General features: G+C 33.8%; 1 protein-coding gene and 1 long non-coding RNA gene across 2 annotated transcripts in view; one reads left to right on the forward strand and one right to left on the reverse strand.

Moving 5' to 3' along the window:
• Positions 1 to 984: 984 nt before the first annotated feature.
• On the reverse strand, positions 985 to 22979 carry LOC135804186 (sodium-coupled monocarboxylate transporter 2). The gene is given in 8 exon segments (XM_065317975.1): positions 985 to 1699; positions 1779 to 2119; positions 3468 to 3741; positions 4797 to 5015; positions 5086 to 5450; positions 7401 to 7723; positions 11039 to 11277; positions 22845 to 22979. Coding segments are annotated over 7 exon segments (2100 nt in total). The 5' UTR covers positions 11241 to 11277; positions 22845 to 22979; the 3' UTR covers positions 985 to 1323.
• The window catches only part of LOC135804198 (uncharacterized), a 74502-nt gene continuing 67997 nt past the window's right edge, over positions 18901 to 25405 (forward strand). Inside the window, exon 1 of the long non-coding RNA XR_010550990.1 lies at positions 18901 to 19598. This is a non-coding gene — a long non-coding RNA (uncharacterized lncRNA). The remainder of the gene's footprint in view (positions 19599 to 25405) is intronic.

The raw sequence follows: 25405 nt of genomic DNA on the forward strand, positions 1-25405 counted from the left end.
TCTATTTGTATACTACTTCTAGCGCATGAATTCAGTGTTAAACATTGAAAAAACCATAAAAATCGGTCAATTATGAAGAAAATTAGTTGAAAAACATGTTTTAACCTATTTTTATAGGTAGCAGCACCATGACATTCCGTTAACCTAACCTATGTCTACCAATAAACCTATTGGAGCAATCCTATCGCTTCAATTCAAGGTTAAACACTGAAAAAATCATAAAAATCGGTCAATTACGAAAGAAATGGCATAAAATGTCAGTTTTAACCTATTTTTAAAGATGGCCGCACAATGACATTAAGTTAACCTAACCTATATCTACCTATAAACCACCTGGAACAATTTTTCTGCTTGAATTCAGCGTTAAACAATGAAAAAACCATAAAAATCGGTCAATTATGAAGAAAATTAGTTGAAAAACATGTTTTAACCTATTTTTATAGGTAGCAGCACCATGACATTCCGTTAACCTAACCTATGTCTACCAATAAACCTATTGGAGCAATCCTATCGCTTCAATTCAAGGTTAAACACTGAAAAAATCATAAAAATCGGTCAATTACGAAAGAAATGGCATAAAATGTCAGTTTTAACCTATTTTTAAAGATGGCCGCACAATGACATTAAGTTAACCTAACCTATATCTACCTATAAACCACCTGGAACAATTTTTCTGCTTGAATTCAGCGTTAAACAATGAAAAAACCATAAAAATCGGTCAATTACAAAGAAAATTAGTTGAAAAACATGTTTTAACCTATTTTTAGGAAGCTTTTAACCTTTGTATTTGTGAGTTCTAGTCCCTGATTGTTCAAAAACTGCATTTTTAACTCTTAAAACATAAATATAACAGTATTACCATTATAAAATGATTTTGTTTTATGTAAATGTAAAGATTCAAACGTTTTTAATGAATAAAATTCAATTTAAATGAGTTTTGATGTATTGTTGGTTGCCTACGTTAAACCACCACAACACAACCTCTGCATATGTAAATCTTTAATTAAAGTCATGATAAAACATAAAATAATATCATATATATGTATAATATAAATATAAATAGGAATCACGAGATTGCCGTCCGCTAAAATTAAATTATTAATTAAATTAACTATCGAATAATTAAACTAATTAAAAGTCTAGTCTAGTGCTAGCCGCTAGATTCTAGTATGTGTGTGTGTGTGTGTCGAGTGTGTAAATATAAAAATACTGATATTTTACATTATACAGGGTGATGCGTTCGTAAGTAAAACTGATCACAGATTTTGAGTGGGCGTGGCGTTCATACGTATGTAAATTGTAAAAAACAACCCTGTCAAGGTCTCATAATCGTGTATTGAACACGTTGTTACTCTCACTGATTTCGTTCTCCAGCGGCACGTGCTGTGAATACGCCGCTGATTTGTTTTCTATCGTTATCGTAGCCGGTGGGGAGATTGTAGGTGGCACCACATGTGAATTCTTACTGCGCACGCTCTCGTTGCGTGACCATGATTGTGTTTTGTCGGCGTAGCGTCGTTTTGAGCCGGGGAATATGGCGGCTATTTTGCGCGCCAATGGATGTAGGAGTTTTTCATCATAGATGTCGTCCTCGGACTGGGTTAGCATGGACACCAACCAACCGACGGAGATTGTCACGAAACAACCAACCAGGGAGTAGTACATGTATGTCATTGAGTATATAGCTGTTAGTGGATCACTAAAAACATAAAATAGGTTAGAAATTGTTAAAATTTTAAAAATTGTTGATTTTGTTGTAGAAATAGTTAAAATTTTACCTTGTAGATGGCGCTACGCCTGGTAAACTTGTAGTTGTAGTTGTGATTGCGTCCAGTGTCACTGGGAGGGCGCTAGTGGCGTTTATGATGTGATTACTTGCTAGTTGATATTTATACGCAGGGTGTGCAGCGTACGCTTGCGCACTGCGATTCATAAATTCATAAGCGCTGCTCACTGGCCACGCGTGTACGTGTTTCACTACGTGTGGGTTGAAGGAACTGTTGCTGCAGCCTTCCACCGATAGAGGGAGTATTTGTGTTGGTGGTTTGTCAACGGTTAGACCGCCATATGTAATCCACAGGGTGATTATATGTCCAAGGACTACACCAGTTGATGCTCCCTACAAAAAAGTAAAAATATTTTTTACAGTTTTCTGTAATATTGAGCTTGTTGTAATTTTTGACTTTGAAAATTAATCCTCCGTGCGGAGGTTTTAATTTTCCGCGACATTTGAGTTTCCGCGGTGATTACGGTGATGTTTCGAATGAGTTTACGAGCGATTTGCGCGATGCGCACACCTCCGGCTGCCATAAAACGAAATAATAGACAAACGACCGCCATTTTGTCTGTTTACGTCATAGATATTGTGTATTGTCATCAGAATTCCACGGCGTAACGACAAATTCCGGCAGTGTGCCGAAAATGCAGAATTACCGGTGGAAATCTAGCGGAAGAGGTGACACACTAGGTTAATACTACCTATGGCCATCTAGCTGTAGATTACGTAACTATAGTTTAACGCGTATGTGAAATTTGATAGTTTTTTGCTTGTAACTCAAAAACTAATTGAGATATTTTAATTTTGTAAAAAGTAATCGATTGGTAAATAAATTTAGATGATTTTCTGATAATTTGAAAATTTTATAAAGAAAAATGAAAAAATTACAAGCAAAAAACTAAAATGTATCCAAAATATTGACAAAAACGTAAAAACTAATAGTTTTTTTTTTCGTGTAACTCAAAAACTAAAAGTGATAAATTAATTTTGTAAAAAGTAATAGATAAACAAATAAATTTAGAATATTATCTCAAAATTTGAAAATACTAAGTACAAAAATGAAAAAGTTACAAGCAAAAAACTAAAATATATAAAAAATATTGACAAAAATGTAAAAACTAATAAGTTTTTTGCGTGTAACTCAAAAACTAAAAGAGATATTTTAATTTTGTAAAAAGTAATAAATAGAGAAATAAATTAAGATAGTTTTCCCAAAATTTGAAAATACTAAGTACAAAAATGTAAAAGTTACAAGCAAAAAACTAAAATATATCAAAAATATTGACAAAAATGTAAAAACTAATAAGTTTTTTGCGTGTAACTCAAAAACTAAAAGAGATATTTTAATTTTATAAAAAGTAAGAAATAGACAAATAAATTAAGATAATTTTCCCAAAATTTGAAAATACTAAGAACAAAAATGAAAAAATTACAAGCAAAAAACTAAAATAAATCAAAAACATCGATTTTTCTTTTTTCATCTTATTTTGTTAATAACTTTTAAACTATTCAATATATTCCACCCGAAAAACATTTAAATTCACCAGGGACAACCTAAGAATATTCCCTCAAGCTTTCATCCCCCAGTTGCAACCCCTTCCATCAACTTCCCGCCGAATTTTAAAAAGCTGCACTTAAGCACTCGTCGCAACTCATCATTGACTACATATTTAACACGCCTAGCACGTACCTTCCAGTTGCAGCAAGGAATAAGCATCGCCAGCACAAACACCCCCAAGAGTGGCCCGCTCGTCGCCGAAGTGACCAACATAGAAGACTCAATCACACCAGACAGCAGCCCGACGCCGAAACTGATGCCCATGATGATGAAGCCGTAGACGACGCCGATGATCTTGATCGCCATCAGCTGATGCTTGTCCTGCATATCGCGCATCGCCGGAATCGGCCGGACAAAGTCCTCGAACGTGACCGTCGCGAGGGAGTTCAGGTTGGAGACGTTCAGACTGAAAAACGCAGCGTCAACAAAGCGCATGTTAGCAAAATAAAACCGGGACAGATTGCATGCGGGGTGCGTTCAAGTGCTTGGTGTCCCTTCCCGGGGGAAGGGCGGCTTTTTTCCTCGGGCGGAGGCAACACTCTAAATAACACCGAAACTAAATCAGATTTATCTCGGCCCGTGCGGTGCGGACGCGCGGAGAATTTCGATAATGCGAAGAGGAAATCATGTAAAAATAGTGAAGGGAATATTATTTTGAGGTTAGGTAATTTTGATAGTGTAAATAATAATATTTATCAACAGTAGTAGTCAAAAAAATTGATAAATTTAACTTTTTTAAAGAGAAAATAATTAGTTCTGTGATTCGATAACAGATGGCGCTGCTGTGCGCTTTGTGTACTATATAATACAATTTAGTTGGTGTCAGTGAGTGCACATAGAGTTAAATGTAGACGCGTTGTGTACGTGTGAGTTTACTATGGAAATACGCACATAGATGGCGTTAAAAGACACAAATTCTCAAAAAATATTAGTTTTTAGGTTATAATGTATAAGAATGATCCTATATTCCTTCCCGAGCAAACTTTTCCTCTTATATGAAGTAAAAATCGAAGAAACCATAACATTTCGCAAGGTCGATAAAGCAGAGCGCTTTTCACTCGAATTTTTAACCGGAATTTCATGGCAATTTACACGAATCTCGCCGATAATTATTATTACAAGCCCGGTAGCAGATAACGAAAATCAATTACGACGACCGCCGCCCCCCACCCTGGGCAATCAATTGCGGCGCGCGCGTGAACCTCGAAGGTGCGACGAGAGTCTCGGCCGTTGCGAAACTTGTAAACTGCCCGCAACGACCGCTCGTAATGACCGAATTATGGCCGATCGGGAGCGGCATAACCGCCGCCCCCAGTGCCAAACTTGCCCATTGCTACGTGCGGCCAAGTATTAAGTGGTCACTTTTCGTTTCCACCCCGAGAAGAGAAAAAAAAACGATTTACGTCTTTTCAATGGACACCTATGTCTATACAGGGTGTTACCATAATAATTATAACTTACCTTAATGCGCCATTGAATAAACTCGCCATGAATAATCCCATGATGCCGGGGATAGCGTTGAAACGATCCTCGACGAAGAACGGTAAGATTTCGTCGTATTTTTTTATGTATCCGCTGCTCAACGGGTCACAATCGGAGTAAATCGCGTAGATAACCATGCCAACAACCCAGGATAAACTGAACAGGACCGTAATTACCGGGATATTACACCATAAAGTCCTAAAATGTCAAAAAATAAAAGTTACCAACTTTGCAAACAAAAAATCCCTAGAAATTACTAATTACTAACTTGTTGACTTTTTTCTGTGAATCCATACTGATATATCTCTGGACAAAGTTCTGTTGACAGCCAAAGATTGACAGGGACATGAAAAGTTGTCCTACGAGCGCAGACGTGGTAGTTACACGAATTGTCGGATCAAGATTCCAACTAAAATCATAAAATTCAAATAAAACTTAAAATATTCACTTGTAGATGGCGTTGGTGTCGAAATACTTACTCGAAAAGTCCAGACGACCGCCATCTATGTTTTTCTTCATCACTTCACCAAAACCATTGGCTTCAAGGGTTCCTTTGATGATCATAACCAAACATAACGCAATCATGGTTAAACCTTGCATGACGTCAGCCAAAATGGCCGCCTTTAAACCACCCTATAAATAAATACAAATATAAATATAAATAGAGATGTAGAGTTGAAATAGTTGTAAAGTTTGAATTTGGATGATGTCAAATGTTTTGACAGGTCTGAAAGTTTCCGGTGACGCGAGGTCACAACACGCAGCCATTGGGGGTGTCATTGTGCGTTTCAAGATTCGCGGGCTTCGTGTTCGAACCAACTTGCGAACAAAGTTTGCAAAGTTTGTTTCGAGCGCAAAAAGTATCACATTGATATGCGACGCGCGCCGGGTTGCATATCTTCGCGGAAGATGCACTTTGCTTTTGACATCTCGCTGACATTTCGTATTTTCATGTAAATCAACTTTGGGAATATACAGTGTGTCCGTAGAATTAGTGAAAATAATTAAAAACGTTTTGAATGTGTAATAATCATTTTTTGATTTTCCGGGGGGCGGCAAAGTCGAATGGCAATGCATAATTAATTAATCTATGCTCGCCGCACGAGAGCCGGATTGTTTACCCTTACCTGAGCGCGCTAATCGTTTATTACCCGCCTTGTTACCTAAGCCGCCTCCGGCCGCCCCCAAACGTCGGCAAAGCGCCGGCTAATGCGAACTGACGCCCGGATATGGCGCCTGCATATTGAACGCGCTCAGGTAGGCGCCTAATAGGTAGATTGCATTTTTACATACACTATGTTCAAATATAATAAAACAATAATTAATCTTAACCTCAAAACAACGCTTTAAATCACATAAAAACACTTTCTAAATATTTTAAACTATTTCTTCGGACATACTGTATATATGTGTACATTGTACCATGTGGAGTGTGTGTGGAAATTGCGATATAATGCAAAGACGCTCCATGAAATCAACCACACGATATACTCGCTGAAATGTGAGGTTAAGGGGCCAATCAACCTCAAATGCCGAAATGAGATATGAGATATGCAACACATCAAACACATACAGCGTCATTGAGAGATTAAACAATACAACGGAAAACTTCTAGATATATTTTTAAAATGCTAAGTATGCAACCAAATGTGCATCGTGTTGCATAAGTTTGCTAAGTAGCACAAGTTGCCTAACTTGATTCGTCAGCGGAGTCGATTTTAATTCGTGCGCGCGAGAAACTTTGCGTTTGTTCAAGAAGTTTGCAACGTGTATTTTCAAAGGGGTGGGGGTAAAGAGGGGTGGCGTATCTATTGTGTGCCTGTTCAAGTCGCGGTCGCTTGAGTAAACTTCACAACTTGTAATAAACTCTCATGCAATAGAAATAAAAAAACAAAAAATGCAAAAATTCGTTTTAAAGGTTTGACTAGGTGTGGATAGATGGCGTTGTAGTGTAAAAGTGTAGTGGGCGGAGCATAAAGACGTAGTTGCGCTTGCTAATTAATCAGGAAGTGGGAATTTGGCGAGCTTCGGTCCGTAATCCGCAAGCACGCGGCTTTCATTATTCATTCGTAATTAACCCGACGCCGGATGGCGGAAAACCGCCGCCTCCAATATCCACCCGTTAACCCTCACACTATTATCATCTTTTAATAAACTTACACTCAAAAAATATAAGAATTTTTTGTTTAAGCATCAAACAGGCAACCAGTTATACAATAACGTGTATGTTTGGTTGCCTATAGTTCCAGGTGTTGTCTTATCATTTGTTTTTTATTATATCTATCCGTGAAAACATGAAAATTCACTTTCTTCGCCGCGGCGCACTCGAGGGATGAAAAAAATGTTTATGTTATTATTCATGTTCATATTTGCCGCCGCCGCCGCCGCCGCCAAGAATATCGCGTATGCCTGTGTGCACAAGGGCTTATCAAGCTAACCGCCACCGCCGTCGAGTCGAGCGCGAAATTTGTTTGCACAGCGTAATGGACTTTTAAAAAGCGCCCTCTGGCGGCGCGCAAAAATAGTTCCATAACATATGATACCACTACCCATATACAATATGTTCAAAGTTATTACACTTACCAAAATAGTAAAGATGATACTAATGATGGTTATGCCGAAAATACTCGCCCAGTACGGAATGCCAATGACTGTGTTAAGAGCAACGCATGGAGTGAAAACAGTCACGCCCAGATTGAGTAGCTGACGTACGACGTAAGTGCCCGAAGCTAGGCAACGCACCAGACGCGACTTGAAGCGCAGATCCAAGTATTGATACACTGAGGTTATGTCAAGGCCAAAGTAGACGGGGACAAACACGTAGGCGACTATTGGATAGGCGAGAATCATTCCGTAGAGGGTTTCCCACATTGCACTCCCCCTGTAGTATAATTCCGAGGGAAAACCTTAAAATAAGAAGAAAATAATAAAATAGAATAGTTTGGTTTGTGTGCGGTTGGATTTTCTTTCGTTTGTATCTTCGTCGCACGACAAAACCGATTAGCAGCGTAATTATTTCCCGGCGTGTGTTTGTTTTCACACTGGCGTGCAAGCTATGCAACTTTAATGTCATCCACACGCCAGCGACACCCTACGTTTATAAAACAAACCAAAAACACATAAAAACACTAAATCAATACAAAAATAAAAAATAAAAACAAAATAAAAGATTTTTAGTTAATTTTTATATGATTTAAGTCATCTCCCTGTATATTTTTGCAGAATAAAGACTTGTCACGCCGTTAGCTGCCCCCAGCCGCCCCCAAGCGATAAATAATAATTAATTATGAATTATGAACGTGCACATGTGAACACCCGGAACACATGTACAATCACAATCAAATTATATACAGAGTGTTTCAAATAAATAAAGAATTTAATAATTTTTGATATTTTTTTGATTGAACACTTTGTATATATTTGTTTGCGCAACGATGGATCAAAATCGCGTTCGTAGAACGAACCGAACGCGCGGATAATTAGCGTAATCGTGGATAATCTTATTTGCGCGTCGGGCGGCGGCGTTAAATCGGATGACCGATGATTGCGGAGCTCCGCCCCCGCCCTCAGACTCCGCGCGCGCGACATAATTGTTTCCAGGAACAAATCTCCATCACATTATTTTCCCAGTAAAAATTAAAAAATGCAATAAAACTAACATTATACAACTACAACATCTCTAAGCTATTCACCGCTAGATGGCGTCACTGTATACATCGTGTTTACACGAATCCAACACATAAATTACATTAATGTTTATCATTCTACGACGATTCGTAATAGTTATTTATTTCCTGGTTGTAATTACACCGGAATATACAGAGTGTTTGCAGAAATTCGTGATTTAAATAATTTTAATTGTTTTAAAATGACTTTGACATTTCGCTTGTTGTGTGAACTTAGGCGGTGCAATCAATAAAGTAATTAGTAATTATTGAGTGTGTGCAAATCGCATATTGCATAACGCGCATACTTCGAGCAGCGTGTTAATTGCCGCGGCAAGCCGGTCCGAGTGACCTTGACGCATTGAGGTGTACGCATGCGCGCCCGTACGATTGGATTTTCCGCTAATGAGTGGCAGCGTTTCTTGCCAATCGTTTTTCAATCAATTTTCGCAACACCTCGCGCGCCTCACCTTAACTTTAATGTCCTAATGCCGATTGCATTGCGTCGTTTAAATTTCAATATTTACTCTAATGCTGGATTAATTATACCCTGCGGCATAGGAGAGAAACAAGTCATAACATAAATTAATATTAGTCATATTTTAGTAAAAAATTGAATAAAAAGTCATTTTGCCCAAATTTAAATGATATAGTAATTATACCATGTGGATAACACAAAAGTAGTCATAACCTAAATTAATTATCGTCATATTTTGACAATAAAATATTAAAAGAGATTATAAAATTTAAATAAAAGTAATTCATGTTAAATAAATGATATAATTATACCGCGGGGATAATACAAAACAAGTCATAATATAAATTTCTAATATTTCTGCGAATTTTTAAAAATAAAACAAAATTTATTGAAAAAATTGAATTAAAAATATGTGTATGACCAAATGTTAGCGTTCCCACACGGTATAATTGTTTTTTATGCACTGTAATTTTCATGATTGACACTTAATTAGTCGCATGTTGTATTTTGAACATTTATTTTCTGAATTTCCACCCAGTGACAATTCGAATCCATCACGACCGTACACACGATAATTATATAATTCGTAGAAGCGATCAAACGCAGAAAAAATAAACACACGAACCACCGCACGGCGAGCCAAGTTTAAGATGAAATTAATTGCGTCATAATTAGAAAGATATACGCGGCGAATTAATAAAAACGGTAATAAAATTTCGTATCGACAAAAACACGTCGATGATAATATACGTGACTCACGTCGCGTCTTACAGGTGTTTACCACCGCGATTTCCAATAATTGTAAACGTAAAGTTCAAGTGTTGCAAAAACACACCGCCGAACACACACACATAATGTATTAATTATCATGTTGTGTGTGGAATTGACTTAAGTCGCGGCGCGCGAGGTTTACATAAGTTAAGGTTGCGCTGAATGTGAGTTTTGTTTTCGATTCGAATTCGAATTGCGCAATGAATGCGCGCAGAAATGCAATTTCCATGTTACGGCGCGGATATTTTTCATCCGAAGCAGCAGCAGCACCAGCAACAGAACAGAAACCCGTTTCGAAACGTTTGTTTGTTAATGAAGAATACATTTATGTCTATATTATGATTTTATGCAAAATAGTGATAAACAATTGCGAAATCAAAGAAAAACAACGTATTATTCAATAAATTTCAAGTGGCGCCATCTAGCGGCGAGTAGTTTAGACTTTTATGAGTAATTTTAAACAGACTGTATATTAATTAAATATTGCGTGAATATTTCCTGTAATTTTGACATTTTTCTCACAGAAATAGTTAATTTTTGTGAAAAACAAAATGGCTGACAAATTAAAGACACTTAAGCTCGTCGCGCATGCGCAGGAATACATTTACTTAAGTATCTATTACGTTTTAATGTTAAAAGTTATAAAAAAAATCAAGAAATAATCAAAAACAACAAATTTTAATAACATTTCAACTAACGCCATCTAGCGGACAATAGTTTACACTTTACCTAATAAATTTAAACACTCTGTATATTTATAAAATATAAATCTTATATTTCCTGTAATTTTAGCCAATTTTCAACAGAAATAACAAATTTATGCAGAAAACAAAATGACTGACATTTTAAAGTAACTTAAGTTCGTTGCGCATGCGCAGAAATACATTTACTTAAGTATTTATCACGTTTTTATGTTAAAAGTTATGAAAAAACTAGAATTAATCAAAAAACAACAAATTTTAATGACTTTTCAACTAGCGCCATCTAGCGGACAAAAGTTTACAATCCCTAAAATTGATTTTAAACACTCTATACATTAATTAAATTGATTTTGTATAAATCAAACACTTTAGACTTTAATACTTTCTGTAATTTTGGCAATTTTCGACAGCAGTAATTAATTTATGCGCCAAACAAAATGGCAGCTCATCACGGCTTTAAAAATTAATTTTAATCAAAGCCGTCCACGACTAATCCCCCAAAAACTCATAAATTAAAATTTCAATTTATCAACAGATTAATATTAATCTCATCGTTTTTTTCTTCTGTGTGTGTATGTGAATGTGAATGTAGGCAACTTTACTTACCTAGAAACGAGCGTACGCCGATTGTCCCCCTTGCGATGCTAAGCATCATGGCGCTCATCGACACCTTTCCAGCGGCGAAGACATAATCGGCTTTGGTTTTCTCCTTCGTGCCACAGATGCGTGAATAGACCGCGACGAAAGTCGTCGCGATGACAAACACAATAAACACCAGATAGTCCCAGAGGAGATTCTTCTCTGACATGATGACGGTTTATACAAGATAGGCAACCAAATTAACACTAGAAACATAAGGGGAATATATTAATACATTAATATACAGATAGATGTCGCTGAGATAAACAAAAATGAAAGAAAATGTCAAACGTGTCCAAAGAATTCACTTATAATGCAATTAATGTTTCATCCGGGAGGCGGTGAAGGAAACAGAAGCTACAATTAGATTACAATTTCAGACTTACAGTGGGAATGCAAAAATGCGCTTGCAGGACGTAATATTCACGAAAATGGCTGACATTTCATGTAATTTTGACAAGTTGACAGATTTATTGTAGATTTTTGAGCGAAAAAATAAATTTTATTATTTTTATTCATGTATTAATCACGTAACCACATAATGGCCGACTTTAATCACACCGCGGATGGCGCATGACAATAGGATATTATTTTAATTGTGATCAGCAACCGCATCGAAGATGACAACCAATTTTCTCATTAGTAATAATAATAATTCAGTGGTAGCATAATAAATTATCAAAAACACGCAAATCGCAGTTTTTGCGTTGTGCGGAGTCAAGAACGAATAATAAAATCGCAATTTGTTTAATGGGTGGCCTACATTACTTATCTATAGATTATGGTTAGTGGTTTTATAGTGTGGTGGTATTTTTAGGCCGCGCGGCGTCCTCTAACGGAGGGAAAGGTAACTAGTGTGATGTAATCCGTAATGGCGGAGTGGATGCAACCAAATGCAACGGTTTAGCTCTTTATTGTGACTTAAGACAAGCTTAAAACGCGGAGAAGGCGCAGGAAGAAGATCAAGCAAGTTCAAGACTGCGCACTACAGCAGACGCAAACACGTGCGACTTAAGTTAACCTTAAGTTAAGCAAGGTTTTGGTTTGTTAAGGAAGTAGACTTGGTTGCATAATATTTTAATCCAGAAATGAGTGAAATAATTAATATCTAATTAAATTTCGATTATTTTGGAGTGTTATAGACGTTAATTGTTTATTATTGTTATTATTTTTATTGTTTAAACATTTTTTGTTGAAAATTTACTTAAGTTAAGTCACATTTTTAAATTTTTTTTATTTTTTGTTATATTTTTAATATTTTTACCGGAAATTATAAAATTTATACAAAAAATTAAGTAGTGTATCCCCTTAAGTGACTTAAGTCAAGTTGAAAAACACGCAGTGCGATGAGGCAAGAGAGGAAGTTCAGTGAAGCTGAACTCTGTGCAGCTGAAGAAGAAGAAGCTGTAGGTGAGGTTTTGGTTTCGGTTTGCACTGCTCCTGCGCTAGTGACTTAAGTCACGTCGGAACGGAAAAAACCCAAAACCGAACGCACAAAATCAAAACAAACTTAAATGCCTTTCATAAAACGCATAAGGAAACCATTTTAAGTCATTTTAATCGAAACCAAAAAAAAAACAGGAAATTTAAAAATATTTTCATGACGTAGAAAAAGCAATAATTAAAAAATTAGCAAACTTACGATGTGTAAATCGGTAGTATTTTTAGCGTAAGTTGACGTGCGTGGACTTTTAAGTGAACTTTAAGTATGCCTATCTAAATTAAAAATTTTAAAGTCAAATTGTTCTAGAACCGAAATCCCAAAGTGACTTAAGTCACATAAATATTAATGTTAATTGGCAAATAGCGTGATAATAAACATGCCACAAACTTTCTTTAAACTATTAATTTTTTTACATGCTAAGTCAAGTCTGGCGCACAAAGTAAAAATTTGTATCATGACTTAAGATTCGTGACTTAAGTTATGATTGTGTATTGTGATTGTGATTTTTATTACCTTCGTGTGGCGAATAATCATGCGTAGTAAGGCTTCCGCAATTAAAACTCACTCAACGAATATATGATTAAACTTAAATTAAGTAAGTTTGACTTATCACTTTAATTCGCGCACATAAATTATATTAAAATTATTATTATTGGAGTTTATTTTTGTTGATTCGATTTGTTTTGTTGGCAAGAGTTGTGCGGTACGTTTCTTGGCTGCGGACGATAACGCTGTTGATGGGATCGAAGTGACTTAAGCGTGTTTGGCACGAGACTGGTTTTTCGATACACGACCGACGAGTAAAATAATGCACTTGCGCACCTGCGACTGTCTGCGAGCGCGTGTCCGCGCGATGTGTGTGTCATTGAAATTGCAACGCGACTTAAGTTCAGTCCACGGCGCAAACGGACTTAAGACGAGTCGGCGCGACTAGCGACGAGTGTGGACGATTCAATAAATAATTAAAATAATGTGAGAATTTTTCATTAAGTAATGTTAAATGACTTAAGTCACTTTGGACATTTAAGTTTACTTAATGTTAAAATGATGATTTTTGGAAAAATATGATTTATTAATTAATTATTAAGTTAAGGCACTTTTTTCAATATGACTTAAGTTAAGTAAAGTCTACTTAAGTAAATATTTCCGTTATTTTGGTTCTAAGTTCTTTAGAAGACTTAAAACCATCAGTTTTATTAGAAAATTGTAAAAAAAACTAAAAATCAAAGAAATTTAAAATTATTTTAAAGTCAATTATCTATTAATCTTTAAGTCACTTCTCCCAACATGACGTAAGTTAACCCTAGTTAAATAACATCAAATTTGCTTAAATTTTAATTAAGTAATATCAAATGACTTAAGTCACTTTAAAAATCTAACCCAACTTAAACAAAAACTAATAATTTCCCAAAATATATTACTTATTAATCATTTATTAACTTAAGTCACTTTACCCAACATGACTTAAGTTAAGTCAACCCATACTTAAATAAAATTTCCGTTATTTTGCTCTGTGGCATCAAAAATTAAATTTGATTGTTGTCTGTTTACAACTAACATACTTAAGCACCTTTCGAGTCTCAACTATATGACTTAAGTCAGATAAAAGCCACTTAAGTCACTATACCGCGCTCGTTAGAGAGGTTAACCATCGATGAAGAATTAAAATCGAACACATACACAAACTGTGCCGCTTTGCTTTGCAATAACAACAATTCTTTGTCACCAACTGTAAAACCAGCTGACAATGACACAGACATTGAAATAAAAAATTTAATATTAGTTTTAAAAATTAACACAATGTTGCAACAAATAATATAATGCATTGTCATGCATGCTCAATATTTAAACAAATACGGAAAAAGATACAATATGTTTAGGAATTTTTTTTGTTGTTGTTAAACAAATTATTTTGTTTATCGCTCGGGTGTCAATATTTGAGTAATTGTTTTCCGCACATTAACATTCCTGAAAAATATTCCATTCTATTTAATATTTTTATAGATAAAATAACAACAAACAAAAAATTTTAAAAATTTTAATTTGTAAAAAATTTAAAACACGCTGTATAAGTTTTTGGAAAGATTTATGAGTCGCATATTTTAAGTGCATGGTCAAGGCAGCCAAAAATACCAGTTTTTTCTTCTGCCCTTTTTTTTCCGCCGCGCAGGCTATTTTTAACCCTTTATTTTTTGATTTACTTTTGCGAATTTCAAGTTCATGATTTGTTGGCACTGACCGCCGTGTAGTTAAAAATAAAACTGCGTCGATGAGACGCAATAAATTTCGATTTTTCAAAAAGGTCGTTAAACTGCATTTTATACCTAACCTAATAAAAATGTTTTGGAATTTTTTCGTTTGTGTAATTGATTAATATCGATGTGTGAGTCATTGATATTGCAATGCGACTTAAGTTAAGTCAACGCGATTGTAAAGTGTGTACTATTCAATGAATAAAACTCAAAGGAAAATATTTGTGAATATGAAAATTTTTCATTAAGTAATGTTAAATGACTTAAGTCACTTTGAAAATTTAAGTCAACTTAAGTTAAAACTAATAAATTTTAGTAATTATAATGTTTCTTATTAATTTTATAATACAAGTCAGAATTTTTCATTAAGTAATGTTAAATGACTTAAGTCACTTTGAAAATTTAAGTCTACTTAAGTTTAAAATAGTAATTTTGGAAAATATATTATTTATTAATCATTTATTGACTTAAGTCACTTTTCCCAACATGACTTAAGTTAAGTCAAGTCTACTTAAATCAAATTTTCGTTAAAATCTGCAATTTTCTTTCACAAAAACTAAAAAAATCAATAATTTATTATTTTATAACTAACATAATAATTCAATTTCGGAATTAATTACATTTTGTGTAAATATTTACGGTAATTATGAATTAATTAATGAATTGCCGTGAGTATGCATCGCAAATCAATAATTTAAGCGATTGTTTTGCACGCGGCTTGGATTGTTTCGATGTGTCGCGACTTTTCGACGCTTATCAGCCGCATTCGATAGTTTTTCGCATTGAGATTACACAAGTAAAGTGAGCATGGATATTATATGGTAATTTATACGTGAGTGCGGTGCGCATGCGCAGTCTATGACCCATTTACTCACCGCGTGCACAGAACTTTCCACGATCGCCGGCTTTTCGGAATTTTTTTACATACATGCTTATTTTGTCGCATTAAGAGATTAAAATTTTTAGGAAAACAAACTAATTACTATTCGGTTTTGTTGCAAACAAAGTTTTACAAATTATATATTATATGTAGGTATAAATATTGTCAAAATAGGTTTTGTGTAATAAGGTCGATGTTACGGTGTTTATTATTACAGAACAAGTGGAAATTTTTTGTTTTTTGGGTTTGGGTGTGTTCCAGATAAATAAATAATTAATAAAATATTGGATAATGTTAAAAAAATTATTTTTTTGCAAAATTTTCTTAGATTTTTCGCAATTTTTGATAAAACTGCCGATTTTTGCAGAAAATGTAAATATTTTAAACGCGAAAGGTACTTAAGTATGTGACTTAAACAGACAACAATCAAATTTTAGTATTTCTATGTGCAACAGAGCAAAATAACGAAAATTTGATTTAAGTAGACTAAACTTAACTTAAGTCATGTTGTGAAAAGTGACTTAAATTAATAAGTGATTAATAAGTAATATATTTAACAAAAATTATTAGTTTTTGTTTAAGTTGACTTAAATTTTCAAAGTGACTTAAGTCATTTAAAATGAAATTTTACCCAAAAACCTTTAAATTAATGCAAAAAATGTAAATATTTTGACAATATCCCAGCAATTAAACGTTTAATTATGCTTTTACGATATTTAAACAACAAAGCACTCTTAATAAGCTAAAAAATACGCGAATGAAATTTTAATTTAAATTTTAAACGATTAAATAAAGTCCAGAACATCAAGACTCGAGTGCAAAATAAAAATAAAAACCCAACAACACCCGAGTGGAAAAAGTTAAGTGAACAAAGTGAACAAATTAAACTCGAAGCCGAAGCAGTCGAGTCAAGCCAACAGGTAATACTACAGGTGTAACAACCGCTCCCAGCCGCCTCCAATACACTCCACCGTATGAGTGCTGAAAGCAACACAAATTAGTTTTCGAAACTTTGCGCTCCGTCGCTCGGCCAACTTTTCATTTTAAGCACCGCTAATTTTTCGAGATTTTAAAAACGTTTAACTACAAAAAACAAGTTAAACCAACGAGCTGGCACTCCAACATGGCGCCCTCACACGCAGTTTACGTAACATAAAATACATTGTAACACAAAAATAAAAAAAATAATTTATTTTCGTGTTTATTTAATCATTGTTCTCGATTTTCACATGGTAATTATTGCAAACTAGCGCAAATTGACGCTAAATATCGGCAATCAACTAGTGTTAAATTACACACGACAACAATGACTTACTTAGCGTATAATTATCAACAAAACACGAAAAAAGAGATGGAAACATTTGTCACACCTGCAATTAGCGATAATTACGTGTAATTAATTAAATTTTATACGGACAATAATAATTAGGACCTATAATTATTATTATTATCATTATTTTCAATAAAATTGTTTATTTATAAAAAAGTTAATCAAAATAATTTGTTATTTCTCTAAATTTAGTTTCAAACAAAGTGTTTTGTATTGTAAATGTTTGTAAACTTCCGTGGCGGAATTGAAGCGCGGCCATTTTGTTCTCAACTTGTACAGGAAGTCCATTTCAGGGTGAGCGCAATGACGCGCGAGCGTTCGAGTTCGATTCGAGTTTGCATTTCAGTTTTCAATTACGGATGCGCCATTTACGCGCGTAAACTCACGTCACTTGTTTGTTTACTTCTTGTTTACAATTGTCCATTGTTTATTCGTGTTTTTATGTTAAAATATAGGTTATTATCGGTGACAACTAGCGCCATCTCTGTTCATAATTACCAAATACATTTTTGTTGGTGTTTTTGACCACTGATGAGTTTTTAATGATTTACGATGAATTTGACGTCGGTTTTGATTTAATCGAGTTCACATGATCATTTATTTCATCTCGTGATTTGTGATTCCGCATTGAATCAATTTGTTTGCGCAGCACGATGTTATTTTTGTTGATTTTTTATTAAATATAAAGTAGCCTATAACCATTCGGGGATCACTAAGAATATGTGTACAAATTTTCATGATGATCGGTTAAGTAGTTTTTGCGTGAAAGTGTAACAAACATCAGGACTTTCGCATTTATAATATCAGTAGGGATTATTACGAAAATAGTTATAAAATATAGCTATAGATGGCGCTACAATGCAGTTATTTGCATTTAATGTTGGTGTGGTGGTGTGAGTGACTGTACGTTGAGTTAAGTAGAAGGTCGTGTGGTGTGAGGGTGAGTTGATATTTACTTTCACTTTTGACTGAATATAATTCATGAATTTGCGTGTAGATGGCTATACATGTACGTATTTACGTTAAATGTTTTTTGGTGGTGTGAGTAAGTGAATATAAAGTAAAAGAGAGAAACGTATGATGTGTGAGTGCAATAGAATGCTTACTTAAATATATTTCTAAAATTCTCGTGTAGATGTCACTACTATTCACTTTTTAATATTAAATCTTTGTTTGTGTGTGTGAATTGAGAAGTATATGTGATTACAATGCGGATTTCTATTCTAATGTTTTGAATCCGACCGAGGTTTGTTTACGTGTTCGATGCGTCGACGCGTTTATCTTCGCTGCGTTGTTATCAGAAGATAAAAACTTGTTGTTGCGAATCTGCTAGCAGGTAAAGACTAGATTTAAATGAAAGAATTCAGTTATTAATTTTGATTCAAGTGAAACACACGCATATTGTTAGCATAACGAATAAATTATTTAAAGTGAAGAAAAATTAAGAAATATAGTGAAAATTTGTGAAAAGAGGTAAAGACAAACAAATAACTTTTAAATAAGAGCAAAAACATTATTAATTAATTAGAAAATTTTGATTTACGAAGAAATGTCTTGCAATTTTTTGATAAAACACGTGAAATAGACAAACATATTTGATTATTAATTAAAATAAATATTTATTTATGAAAAACATTAACTTTTGTGTTAATAACGTGAGAATCAATATTGAAGTGTTAGTTTTATTCACTTAAATCGCGAGAATAGAATAGAATAGAATAGAATATTGAATTCAAATGTCGTGATTTGAATGTTTGTTTACATGTTTCGACGGCGCGGCGCGTTATCTCGGCAACAATCTTATCAAAAGATAAAAGACTTGTATTTTACTACATTGCTAGCAATATAAAGACTAAATTTAAAGAATTCAGTTATATTTATTCGAGTGTAACGATCACATCTCTTCGATTTAACTTATAAATAATTTGAAGTAGTGAAAAATTAAGAAAAACTCTGGAAAATCGTGAAAATCAGTGCCGGACTAATAAATTACGCGAAAAAAACATTAGAAACATTAATAACTGAATTGAAAACCCTGTTTTATAAAGAAAATTCTTGCAATTATTTAATTTAATAAGTGAAAAACTCAAAAACATTTGAATACTAATTAAAATCAATATTTACATCGAAAAACATTAACTTTTGTGTTAGTAACGTGAGAATCAACATTGAAAGTGTAAGTTTTATTCGCTTACACCGTGAGAATAAAATATTTGAATCCAATGTTTTGATCTGGATTCTTATTTACGTGTTTCGGTACCGCGGCGCGTTATCTCGGGCAACAATCTTATCAAAAGATAAAAGACTTGTATTTTACTTCACTGCTAGCAGCATAAAGACTAAGTTTAAAGAATTCAGTTATTTTAATACTAGTATGACGAACACATACCAACGGCTTTACGAATAAATAATTTAAAGTGTAGAAAAACTAAGAAAAACTGGAAAATTGTGAAAATCAGTGCGGGACTAATAAAATCCGTTAAAAAACATTAAAAATTATCGCGTTTTGTGTTTGTGACGTGAGAAGTGCCAATTGAAGTACAAGTACCATGGTTCTGGTTCTGGTTTCATTCCTTTGACGAGATGCGCAGCAGTTAATTACATTAATTAAGGATCCTAAGGTAATTATCACTATAAATAAATAAATAAATAAAAAATACTTACAAAATGATTAAAATATTAATATTAATATTTTTCTTTCTTATAGGTAAGTCCCACTTTCCAGAATGTTGAACGTAAGTGATTTTATATTATCCTTATCAGCGGCTATCAGTTCAATCACTCGATATTAACAAAAAAAACTTGCAGTAAATGTTGCGTTTGTTACAAATGACATCAACAAAAACCGATAAACAATATTTCAACTCGCGTTGCGTCACGTAAAAATATCGTCGGAAAATAAATGCGGCCACAATACACAATGAACAATCAACAATCGCCAAGAGAAGGGTAGGGGGAAGGGGAAGGGAAAGAGAGACTAATAAAGTGTAGCGAAAAGAAATAATAAACGAGCAAAGAATGAAGCGAAAATACGAAAATAAGATAAATAAAGCGCGCGGTTGTTGTGTGCGCTGTGGCGCTTAGACGAGGAGAAGAAAGAGTAATAGAAATTCGGGGGTTGCAAATGGATGAGTGGACTAATGAAAAAAACGCGCCATTTTTCACCCATACACGAAGTTGCACTAAATTTCAACAATAAACCACTAAAACTAAAAGAGATAATTAAGATCTGGTCGCAGCATCTTAATCTACGGACTATTTTCTATAAGATAGGCTAGTTAAAACGGAACGATTTTCAAAAATTCATATCTTTTAAACTAAAAGAGATAGCTACCAGCGAATCGTTGATTATGAAAGATTGGAAAATTCTCTATCAGATAAAAATATAAAATAATTATATTTCCTACAGTAAAAGGTCGAAAAACGCGACTAAAAGTGCTAAAAAGTGACATTTTGCTATTTTTGCCCATTTTATTCAATCGCGAATATCTCGTAAACTAAAAGAGATAATTAAGATCTGATCGCAGCGTCTTAATCTACGGACTATTTTCTATAAGATAGGCTAGTTAAAACGGAAATCTGAGAGATAAAATTTTCACTCTTAAGAAAAAAATTGCCAAGGGGGGGTGCTTGATACTTTTTTTCGACGATTTTCAAAAATTCATATCTTTTAAACTAAAAGAGATAGCTACCAGCGAATCGTTGATTATGAAAGATTGGAAAATTCTCTATCAGATAAAAATTTAAAATAATTATATTTCCTACAGTAAAAGGTCGAAAAACGCGACTAAAAGTGCTAAAAGTGACATTTTGCTATCGCGAATATCTCGTAAACTAAAAGAGATAATTAAGATCTGATCGCAGCGTCTTAATCTACGGACTATTTTTTATAAGATAGGCTAGTTAAAACGGAAATCTGAGAGATAAAATTTTCACTCTTAAGAAAAAAATTGCCAAGGGGGGGTGCTTGATACTTTTTTTCGACGATTTTCAAAAATTCATATCTCTTAAACTAAAAGAGATAGCTACCAACGAATTGTTGATTATGAAAGATTGGAAAATTCTCTATCAGATAAAAATATAAAATAATTATATTTCCTACAGTAAAAGGTCGAAAAACGCGACTAAAAGTGCTAAAAAGTGACATTTTGCTATTTTTGACCATTTTATTCAATCGCGAATATCTCGTAAACTAAAAGAGATAATTAAGATCTGATCGCAGCGTCTTAATCTACGGACTATTTTCTATAAGATAGGCTAGTTAAAACGGAAATCTGAGAGATAAAATTTTCATTCTTAAGAAAAAATTGCAGAGGGGGTGCTTGATACTTTTTCGACGAATTTTGAAAATTCATATCTCTTAAACTAAAAGAGATATCTACCAACGAATTGTTGATTATGAAAGATTGGAAAATTCTCTATCAGATAAAAATATAAAATAATTATATTTCCTACAGTAAAAGGTCGAAAAACGCGACTAAAAGTGCTAAAAAGTGACATTTTGCTATTTTTGTTTATTTTATTCAATCGCGAATATCTCTTAAACTAAAAGAGATTCATTTAAATTTGATTATAAAGTTGCCTATCGGTGTAAAATATTAATATTTGATTATGTTTAATAAAATTCTAACGCCATCTAGTGGCTAATAGTTAAAAAAGTAGTTTTTATGTCATAAACTAACAGATTTATATTAAAAAAATGAAAATTTAAGTTAATTCGTTTAAATTTGATTAAAAGTTGCCTATTCGCGTAAAATATTAATATTTGGTTGTGATTAATAATATTCTAACGCCATCTAGCGGCCAATAGTTGAAAAAGTAGTTGTTTCGTGTCATAAATGACCGATTTTACAAAAGAATAAAAATAAAAATTGATTCATAAACATTTCATTCATATTTTTTTTAAATTGCAGAAATAACAACATAATTTATTGTTGTATGTGTGTGTGTCTATAAATAAACACATTATTGTTAATCCCGCATACTTGAGACATGCGCAAATACTTTATGTAACTCAATACAAAATACAAAATACAAAATACGCAAATGTCATTTCCGTACGCAAGAAGAAAACAAAACAAAACACCAGCGCGCGCTATCATTGTGCAACAATTACAATAAACAATTTGTTCACATTGACGTCGGTATGCAAAACACAAGAATAATAATCATAATTTAAACAAAATTTAATAAAAATAAAAATTTTATGTTTTTCTTACAAAATTCAACTTAATGCAAGAGTTGCACTCGTACGCAGACGCGAATGTCAAGGTCGTACGCATACTTACACTTACACTCCACAAGACATGTTTAATATACAGAGTGTTTTTGTAAATTTATAAAATTTAAAAGAAAATAATTTTATTCGTGTTGTATTGCGAATGTAATTTGTACACATTGTAGATGAAATAGAATGAGAAAAAATCTATGCAATGTGCGCCTGCTGGAAACACGTCTGGTTTTATGATAATCGCGTAGACACGTACATGTACACACACGCACGTAGAGCCAGCGTGTAATTAACCTTTTATGACGATTATAATGAGCTAGTTGCGGCTTCTTCATCTTCTTGCATCGCGCGCCGGTGATCTATAAATAGAACTTGAACTTGAACTGAACGCAAACTGGTGCTGCACGTGAAACGCGACAAATAACATAACACGAGAAATTGTTTCAAAATACAGTAAAAACACTCTGTATGTCGATTTTTTGCTAAAATTTAATTTATGAAATTGTTTCGTGGGCAAACAAAAAATGTTTTGCTTTGTGTGACTAAGTAAAATGAGTTTCTTGTTTATTTATGCATAAAAATCGATAATAGCGTTAAGTTATTAGTTTATTGTTAGGAATTGTTATAAATCATTTACCTAAGTGTCGCTTGTATTCCTCGTAATAATATTTGCACTAAATATTTTATCACAGTGTTTTTATTTGAACAATTTGTATAATTTCTTGATTTTGTTGGTTTTTCTGACTTTACCGCATCACAACACGTCTTAAACTGACCACGATGGTCAAGTAAAAGGATTTTAGTCGATTCCCTCTCTTAAAATAATTTTTTCTTCTTTTTATTCAATTTTTTAATTTTTTAAACTTTATCGATTTATTTTTCACTCTGTATATATTTTTTTATATTTTTTATTCTTTATTATAAATTATAAATAATTAAATTGTTTAAAATCATGTAAATTCGGTTGTATACTTTGGAGTATCGGAAAGTTGTTGACGCTGACCGTAGGCAACCAATTTGTCATTGACGATATTGTGAATTATAAACAAACGCGGCGCGTTTTCAATAAGCGACTTCATAAATATGCAATGTGTGCAAGTCTGGAAACAGTAGCAGCAGCAGCGTGGGCGGCGGCGGTGGTAACAATGTGTGCGGTCAATTAAATCAGAGACCAGCTGCCGCCGCCGCCGCCACACGCCGCACACACCAATACTGCCACTGCCGCCGGACAGACATCGCTCGTAAAATATTTAATTACTACGACAAATTGTGTTTTTCGTATTTTATACACACACACAAACAATTGACACGCCTACTTTTTATCTTACGCCATCTATCGGTGAATAGCTCTTAATCAACCACTATCAGTTTATTAACATTTAAAAATTTGAATAACGCATGAGTCAACTCCAATTACACTGTAAATTGTATCATTATGTTGTCAAATGTGATTCATATAAATCACGTATTAAAAAAATATACAGAGTGTTCTAATTTTTTTTTAATTTAAAAAATAAATATTTAATGTGATAATTTTTGAAGCATATTAAAACATAATACGCATTTTAAATAAATTTTATTTGTGTCTCATTTACACTGGCTGATGACATAACACTCTGGAAAATTCATATTTATATTGCAATCTATCATAAATTCGTGCCGGTAAACCTACACAACGTGTTATCGTAGCATTTAGTCATTTTCCTGATAACACTTCACCTCGTTAATCAAATTTCCAAGTCACCGCAGTTTTAGCCGGAATCTCAGACGTTAGTGATCACAAAATGGCACAAAACACAAAAATCCAGTTTATTTTTTATTTATTTTATATTTTTCACCAATATGGATAAAATCAGCTAAAATTGAAGATTATTGTCAGAGTAACACGTTGAATACACCCTGTATAACAAAATGTCTTCGTGCGGACAGGTGTGGCGACACTGACGACACCTATGAGTCACTTACACCTGAAGAAAGACAACTTGCACTTGATCAGTAAGCATTTTACAAAAAAAAAATTTTTTAAAATCAATAAAACACTCTGTATAGTAATTTTTATAATAAATCTTATCAGGCATAATTCTTATCGTGAGGGTATTGCAATGGGCAACTATTCCGCGTATCAACTTCCGGCTTGTAATGGCGGAATCAACGCCCTGTCATACTCACTGGAATTAGAGTTTATGGCGGCTTGCTGGATCAACCAGTGTAATTTCACGCATGATAAAGTGAGGTTAAACTTACAAGGTGAAAAAGTCGGTCAGAATCTACATCAGATTTACTCGTCCAATGAACTGGGATGGTCAAAAGTTTATATTGAGAATGGCATTGCGCGTTGGTTCAATGAATATAAACTCCTAACGCCATCTGATAGTGAATTAACGAAGAATTTTTATTCGAGGAAAGGAGTAGGGCATTTGACAGCTATGATTTGGGGCGAGACTAAAATGGTAGGATGCGCTAAAATGCACTTTATGCAACGCAGAAGGAGTGATCCAAGTAAAATTGACCACGCCTATAGTTTATACTGCAGTTATTATCCCTCAGGGAATTGGCTTAATTCCCCTGTGTATGAAAATAAAACCTGTGAGGTTTATAACCGAAAATGGCCGCATTTATGTGGCAGAATACGCCGGATGGATAAAGATGATTATATTGCCCCGGAAGTAGGTGGGGTTGAAAGAAAAGAAGCGGAAGTAGCCACAGGGGGTGTGACTAATGAAGTAGGGTTAAGTAGATTCCTACCTTCTTTGTATATGATACACAGAATTATAAGAAGTGTATGTTAGTAAACTATATGCAACCCAATATACACGTTTTGAATGTAGTGTTAGTTGAATAAAATTTATTGAAAAATTCATGTGTTTTGAAGGAGGTTGACAGCAAGTGGCTGAAATGATGTTTATGCTAATCAAAGGATGGCGTTGTGGTGTTGAAATTTGCATCTGTATAAACAATACAAGCGCGGCTGGCGTAAAATTTATGCAAACACGCAGTGCGCGATGGAAAAAGTGTCGTGTCTCGCGTTGCAAAATTTCAAGAACGATTGTTTGCCTACGTTAACAACTTCGATAACAGATATTTACTAAAACGCGAGTGTAATCACGTTTCAAGTGCGCAAACACACACATAATTCTAAACAAATTTATATACAGCGTGTTTTTATTTATATTTTTACAAAAAACAATTTTTTTTATT

This window comes from Atheta coriaria, unplaced genomic scaffold, assembly GCF_025399875.1.
Source record: "Atheta coriaria isolate IRGN ID8LTWV9N9 unplaced genomic scaffold, Caltech_Dcor_3.1 hic_scaffold_3_pilon, whole genome shotgun sequence".
In the NCBI taxonomy this organism is placed as follows: domain Eukaryota; kingdom Metazoa; phylum Arthropoda; class Insecta; order Coleoptera; family Staphylinidae; genus Dalotia; species Dalotia coriaria.